We start from the raw sequence: 7977 nt of genomic DNA, 5'->3' as shown, positions 1-7977 counted from the left end.
TTCTTGACCTCCCTCTCCACGTACCTCACACAATCATGTTATTGACCTCCCTCTCCACCTCACACAATCATGTTCTTGACCTCCCTCTCCACCTCACACAATCATGTTCTTGACCTCCCTCTCCACCTCACACAATCATGTTCTTGACCTCCCTCTCCACCTCACACAATCATGTTCTTGACCTCCCTCTCCACCTCACACAATCATGTTATTAACCTCCCTCTCCACCTCACACAATCATGTTCTTGACCTCCCTCTCCACCTCACACAATCATGTTCTTGACCTCCCTCTCCACCTCACACAATCATGTTCTTGACCTCCCTCTCCACCTCACACAATCATGTTCTTGACCTCCCTCTCCACCTCACACAATTAATCATGTTCTTGACCTCCCTCTCCACCTCACACAATCATGTTCTTGACCTCCCTCAATCATGTTCTTGCATACTAGAAGCACAACCCAAAGAGCCTAGGATATCATGAAACGTTCATAAGAATAAGTTTGCCAACGGCAGACGTACAATCATGGCTTGTCAGTTATAAGTTGAATTCTAGCAAGACAGAATTTTTCATAATCACTGCCACATCACGAAACTATTCGGCTCAACGACCTTTCGTTTTTGATTGATGATCAACACATCCCCATTTCTCCTAAGATTCTGGACCTGGGTGTACTGTAGTGTTTGATAGACACTTAGACAGATGTCCTTATGATGGTTTCGTGAAACAATACAATGCCCAGGAGAATAGACAAATAATGGATGATACCTCAGCATGAACATAGACACTCGCAATCATGTTTTGTATGTAATGAGACAGCAATAATCCTGTCATTTATTGATTCTTAAGTAACATTACAAAAAATTGACCTACCATTGAAAGTACAAACAACACTAATCGACCACATCTTTACATTTTCACCTTACAAAATTGTACTAAAAAAGATAGAGAATAAATGATGATAATTGAAATCGGATGCCCTTCAGTTCTTATGGTACAAAATAAATCACACTTGCACATATTCTACTTTAACTTTAACCTGACACTGAGTTTAGCTTTTGTCCAAGAATTAGGTTCAACAAAGGAAGTTTGCCGGAGGTCGGGTTTAACTCTGAATTAGTAAAATACAGACCATTAGGAATAAGTCGATACATGTACATGTACGTGATACCAATGTATTTACATCAATACTACAGATATACAGGTTTCCTAATTCATATGATATGACACAATACTTGCATTGCAGATCTTTGAAGATGACTATTGTTTTTATCTATAGAATCAAAATCTTACAAATTTTTGTTTACAAACTTAATGATTCATTAGCTGTATTTTGGAATGAGTTGATATCACAAAAAACAAAATGGGGATGTACAAACTGCTCCAATTATACACAATTTTTGAAAAACAACTGAATTAAATAAAGTGAGAAATATAGCTAAGGTATAAGGTGAATCAAAGTACCTAGCAATAAGCAAGTATCACTGCACTGTATATACGAGCGGCTTGGTCCCATGGTTTAAAAAAAAATCCTAATATTTGACTTCCTGCTGAGACACTCAAGAGATCCTCCAAGTTAAAAAAAACTTCAACTTCTCTCCAAATTTAATTTTTCATCTAATTTACTGGATGTTCGTCTTGTGTTCTTCTACTTCAAAAAGATATTACACTAGTTTTTTTCATTCATGGCTTTTGTGGCTTGTAATGTACATATTTCACAGTACACACTTTCAATTTCTAAAAAAATACAGTAACATAGCTTATCTATACCTGCCACATAAAAGTGTTTAATGTTTTATCAATTCTATATCATTATATGAATATGGAGGTAAGTAACAAGGGAAGGAGGAAGGGGGGGGGGGATACAGCTGTTTCTATTAAAGCCTCCTATAACTCAATCTTAGAATGAATACAGTGACTTACAAGCAGAATATTAAATATTAAAATGACATTGACATGTAATAAATAATAAAGTACAAAATACTTCACCTTAAAAAGAAAACATTATGTAAATCAGCTACAAGTCTTAAAATTATCACCAAAAGTGAAAAAACCTACATGAAGGTCAGCCCAACTTAGCATGTGTGAAGTACTCTACAGTTCCATCTCATAACATTGACACCGTGCTGTGTAAAGTATATGTAAAGATGGTTTGTTACTTTGTCTGATGACTGCTGCATACACAAACGGGTTAGAAGAGATTGAACCTGATTTAACCCGACAACTTACATTACATATAAAAGCACAGGATGTGTTGATCTTGGTACCGGGTCTGCATCTTAACGACTGCAACAAATGACAAGAGAGAGAGAAATTTTAGAAATGTACAAAATAACCAGATGTATAAAATTCAACTAAATTATTTCTACTGTATATAATTATTCTTCAAGCTAGAGCAGTTTTTACCACTACTTTTTTTCATTTTCCAGTTGCAATAGTTCTGCTATCGGCTCAAAAAAAAATATTTGGAATGCATATGAAGTGCACTATAATAAGAAGCAAAATATAGCTGGAAAACTTGATGGTCAATTTCACAAGTAATTCTGAATTATTCTAACATCTTGAATCAATGTTTCTTTTTCATTGCCTAACTTTCTTCACTATTCCAAGAAATCAGACTTCACATTTCATGAACTTGTTTGAATTTCAATTACAAAAAAGGCTTTTCTTGGTCCAAATTATTAATAAATTATTAAAATGTGGGCAATGTATCACTGAAGGGGTTAAAAACGGCTCGGTTCAGGAGAGGACAAACCCATCCAGTTTTATTACCTCCTGCTCCTACTCCTGCTTCGACTGTATCCACCTCGTCTGGGAGCAGGTGAGCGAGATCGGGACCTGTCAGAAAAATCACAAAATTATTGTTACTCCTGATTCCTGCATATTTTGTGAACGACCTACGTGTACCTGTTACTCTAGGTTCCTCGTGTGTGTCTTGTTTCACACCGCAATAACTTTTTTCGCAAGAAAATAAAACAAAACAAACAATAATGGATTATACAAGCCAAGTGTATGTTTTATGAGAAATGCAAGGTTATCTTAGTGCATGACAAATTAATACTAAAATAAAAATGAATTGAGTTGATGCCTCCCAACTTCAGATCCAGGACAGTAGCAAATGCGTTTTATTTTCAACTTATTAGCTTGTTCAAAATTGTATATGAAGGTAGAAATAGAGATCACAAATAATACTATTGTATCCCTGTTCCAAAACACATTACAATGGGGATTCCCAACAAGGTATAATTGAATTAAAGAATGATAAACTTTAATAATTAGATATATTACCAGATGACATCAATATTTTATACTTAAAGTCCTTCTTATCAAATTGAATCTAGTATTACTATTATTATTATATAAAAAAGTTAATCAATCTAAAATCCCTGAGATGTTTCGCATACTAGCTCAACAGACTAAAATAATCTTAAATAAGAACCTTCACTTACTACCTCTTTCGCCTGTTGAAATAGAAGGGTGAAGATTGACAAAAAGGGAACTTAGGGTTCCCTGTGATTGTCAGCAGTGACGGGGTTACGCAGGAGAAAGCAGAAGGACGCGCTTTGGAATGAGGAAGCCAGACGCATACGTGATCTTTTTTACCAAGTGCAGAATCGTAGAAACTAGTATAACCCTGAAGCCATTATCAATTTGAAGGCCGCATTCTTCAACTAACGGATGTCACAAGTCGCAAACGTTGCAAATGTGTGCCTATCGACGTAGCATGACTCGACGTACTGTGAGCTTTTGCAAGAAGATGGTGGTGACTTGCCAAATTTGGAGCCCCTTTTTTCTTCGTCGATATTTTGAATCTGGAATTTTTGAAGCTTATTTTTCATAAAGAACCCTGAAGTGCAGATTTGGCGTAAAGGTGCAATATGAAGAAGAGGGCTTCAGAAGCACAAGGCTTCTTTCTGCCCTCTGCTGAACAAGTCCTATCAAGAAAAGATCACATTCCGTCGACAAGCCAGCTCATGGGCATATCATGGAAGTGCATTATGGTGGTTGCCTGAAGGACTTTACAAGGCTCAAGGCGTTACTTGGCTGTGAAGCCGTTAAAAGGAGAGTCCTGAAAAGGAGGAAGGAGGGAATGGTCACAGAATTCTGACCAAGTTTAATCAAAATGAATTACAGAATGTTGTACAGATATTAGGAAGTAAGTACAATTCATAAATTTTATACCATAGTGATCTACCAATTCACACATAGATTTTGTTAAATGTAAAGTTTCACATTTTTATTACATATGTTTGAAGCTTTGACGAATAAATGCTTTTATCACTTTAATTGTGTTATGATATGAGCACATGCAATAAACTGTTGAGATGTGTTATCATGAATAAAAAACATAAATTTTAAAAAAATATTTAAAAAATGTGAAAGTCAATAATGTGCAATTTTAAACTATGCTTGTCATGAACTATTGCATTGCACATACAGAAAAATTCTCCACCTTAATCCCTTTTTCACATTATTATTGCAAAACCATTATGTACCTACCCTGATGTAACTGTTTAGGGGAAAAAACTATGATTTCAGCTCATTTTGAACCAAGAGGGTCTAAAAATACTGTCACAAGTGTGAACTAATAATTTTCTTTTATAAAATAACATTTTCAAATAATGTATTTAACCATTTCCACAAGGATAATCTAATTTATGATCTGATGGAGTAAGGAACTGTGGACTACTTTGAACATACCTGGAATAACTTCTACGGCGACCTCCACCCCCACCACTGCTACGCTTGCGATGGCAGTCCCGGGCAAAATGACCAGTTTCGCCGCACTCATAGCACTTGCTGTCACCCCTTGGGGGACCACGACCCCCTCGGAAACTACCTCCACCACCACCTCCACCACCACGGAAGCCTCGCCTTCTTGAATCTCCACTTGACAGTTCCACACGAGCTCTCTGTCCACAGATGGTACTGAGAAACAAAAAAATATATATACACTGAAATGATATGCCTGGACTTTGTTTTGGGATAATTTTGAGAAAAAAACAAAACACATTTTGGTTTAAGAGTAAAGAGTGGAACCATCACCAGTTCCAAGTGGATGCTGAATGAATTCCGACAGATAATTCTCATCAAACAGAATCTTCAGAAGATTTTTATGTTAACACAAGGAAGCACAAATCGAAACTTTCAGCAGATGACATTAATGTTATGGTATCGGTAGCTATAAAGCCTTCCCTAAAGGTTTGTAAGAGATAAGAGAATTAACTTCTACAAGGATGTTGAAAAGAATACAGAGAATAGTGTGGGTACTTTAACTTCTAAGGTTTAACATTCCAAGGTCTAGGCCATGGATCTTGTAAAAACAAAGTTTTACGAATCTCATTTAGACAATCTAATCCATACTTAGATTTTATAATTTAAACATTTAGGTAATCACTACCAGAACAAATGTAAGATAAGCTACTTTCTATTGCTTTTTACAAAATTGTTAATTATTTAACATACTACTTATACAATTCATCAAAGACAGATTTCAAAACACATACACACCTTGAATCCATGTCCTTTACTGCATCTGATGCATCTCTGGGATCTTCATACTCAACGAACGCAAAGCCAGCAGGATTCCTAGCAATCCACACACTCTTAAGGGGTCCAAAGCGACCAAATTCCTTTTCCAGTTCAGACTTGCTGGCACTTTCTCCGAGGTTTCCTACATACACTTTGCATCCTCTCTCTGCTGCAGACCTACCACCGCCACCACCGTCACGACCGCCACCATCACGACCACCACCGTCACGACCGCCTCCGTAGCGAGACATTGTTGCCTGTTTCAAAACTGTAAAGGAGAAATAATCATAGAAATCAATTTAATGAAGAATATGCAGTAGAATGTCTAGATCTACAAAGCTGAATTGCTAACAAATAAATTCAAAACAGAGATCATACAAGTTACATCCAATTAAGCTTATTTAAAAGCATGAGTGCACAGACGTCTATTACTGATCTAGTTGACATATTTTTGGGTAGAGGTCTATTAGTAGGCCTATTACTATTTTGGCGTTTTTTCCCAAGGCAATATGCCAAAATGTCAACTTGACACTACCACCTTTTGGCTTTTCTTTTGGATTCTCATGAAAATGTCGATGACATTGTTCTTACTCAAACTTCAAAGACCGAGAGCTAGAGAGTAGAGTCAAACTTTTATTAGATTTTCAGAAGACTTAGTCCGAGATCTACTGTCTACTCTACAGAATAAGGATTAAGATGTGATCAAGGATAAGGGGCATACAATTATACAATCGAAAAACTATTATAAATTTCAAGTGAAATGGGTACGTGCGAGAAGAGATTTAGACTCTATGCACATGCGATGAGCTTTTACTTATGAATGTAGCTGCCTCCTGAATTATGCTGCGATGCATAGAGTAAAGGAGCCGGTAATCGGCCAGCTCCAGTTTTCGGCCGATTGGTTGGATGCAAGGTAAAATCACTCTAAAATACATCGCATAATAGCATAACACATATCCCACACATACCATACCATGCCAGTGTCACTGAAGAACCACATTTGCAATGAAAAATATATCCTAAAATATCACATTTTAGCGATGTAATCGGCGGTCCCGCTACCCAAATCTGAAAAATTGAGTATCTTACGCGTGTCTGTAAGAAATATGGGTACCATAAAATGAGCTTTAGTTCAAGTATTTTTCAGATTTAGAGCCCGATTTTGTGCTAGTTGCAAGTTTAAAAGTATCTCATCGCATGTATTAAATCAATGCAGCCGCACACCGCAACGCACACACGATATCTCTGTCTAATTCAGATTCCAATATCCGATCACCACAGTACTAGTTTTCGGCCTGGCGTGGGATATCTGCTCTGCCCGCTAGTGCTATAGATCTAGATCAGCGCGGAAACGCACGGCGCGTGCGCGCGCTTCCTATTGACTTTGTACATGCGGCCGAAAAACTGGTACGCTATGCCGAAAACTGACTCCGAAACAGTGAAAATTGAAATGAATATTGTCATGGCAATTCGTGATTTTTTTCTGGGATTCTTGTTTTGTTTAAATAATAATAATATTTGCTTCATGATTTGAACAAAAAATGATAATAAATAGGAAGTAAAGGGTCCTAAAAATAGGATTTTGTCTTAAGTGGCCGAAAACGGGCTCCTTTACTCTATGTACTTATGTCCAGGCGCGGATCCAGGATTTCTTAGGGGAGGGGGCCCACCCTTTTTTTTTTTTTTGCTCCCGAAAATTTGAAAATCGCCAGCCGAAAAGTCGCTCAGTGGGGGGGGGGGGGGGGGGGGGATGGGGGGGGGGGGGGGGGGGGGGTAGTGAGAACAATTTTTTTTTTTTGGTCCCCGGAAATTTTAAAATTTGCACGCCCCCCCCCTTGAGCGCCAGGGGGGGGGGGGGCCCAACCCCCCCCAAAAGGTAAAAATCGCGTGATTTTGCATGATTTTTTTCTCAAGGGGGGGGGGGGGGGGGTCCGGCCCGCCGGGCCCCCCCCCCCCCCCCTGGATCCGCCACTGGTTATGTCTGAAGAATCCGGGCTAACTGGCGAAAATCAACCAACGACAATGAAAAATGCCATAAAAACCACCACCAACAACAACAAATGTCACTCATAGTCATTACTCGGCCGAGTAAACGCCGAAAAGCTCCCAACCATCGTCGGTAGCTGGAGCTCGTTAGCTAGCCCCCTTGAAAAGCGATGCATTCACCAATGAAACTGCAATCACTCAGCTCCTCGCACGCGTAGGCCTACTGTAATGTTAACCCCTAAATGTAACTCAAGGAAATGGTGGCTTGTTTCATAAATACGCCATAATTGTGAATAAATATTATTACTAAATACCACTATACCTTGTCTTTTCTGTTACTATACAGATTTGGCCGTATTTAGGCCTGGTTCTTCTGTAAAGATGACAGCAAAACACTCCCTATTGAGGTCTTCTGAGCTGATTGTGTAGGATGAATTGAAAGTGATATTACAGCGTCT

General features: G+C 38.3%; 1 protein-coding gene across 3 annotated transcripts; it reads right to left on the bottom strand.

Moving 5' to 3' along the window:
• Nucleotides 1–800: 800 nt before the first annotated feature.
• LOC584716 (serine/arginine-rich splicing factor 7) lies at nt 801–7977 on the bottom strand. Of its 3 annotated transcripts, none has more exons than XM_003730598.3 (5): nt 7842–7977; nt 5513–5801; nt 4703–4930; nt 2774–2839; nt 801–2287 (listed from the first exon to the last, which is right to left on the bottom strand). In XM_003730598.3, the coding sequence occupies exons 2-5, from the start codon at nt 5782–5784 to the stop codon at nt 2281–2283; spliced, it is 573 nt and encodes a 190-aa protein (XP_003730646.1). In that variant the 5' UTR covers nt 5785–5801; nt 7842–7977; the 3' UTR covers nt 801–2280. The 3 variants fall into 3 exon arrangements, with proteins under 3 accessions (XP_003730646.1, XP_030856426.1, XP_030856427.1); XM_031000566.1 differs by lacking the exon at nt 7842–7977 and adding an exon at nt 7614–7662; XM_031000567.1 differs by lacking the exons at nt 801–2287; nt 2774–2839; nt 7842–7977 and adding exons at nt 3829–4070; nt 7614–7662.

Source organism: Strongylocentrotus purpuratus, unplaced genomic scaffold (genome assembly GCF_000002235.5).
Source record: "Strongylocentrotus purpuratus isolate Spur 01 unplaced genomic scaffold, Spur_5.0 spur5_scaffold_6, whole genome shotgun sequence".
In the NCBI taxonomy this organism is placed as follows: domain Eukaryota; kingdom Metazoa; phylum Echinodermata; class Echinoidea; order Camarodonta; family Strongylocentrotidae; genus Strongylocentrotus; species Strongylocentrotus purpuratus.
Note: the sequence above shows the minus strand (reverse complement) of the source record. Positions and strands in the feature narration are given on the sequence as shown.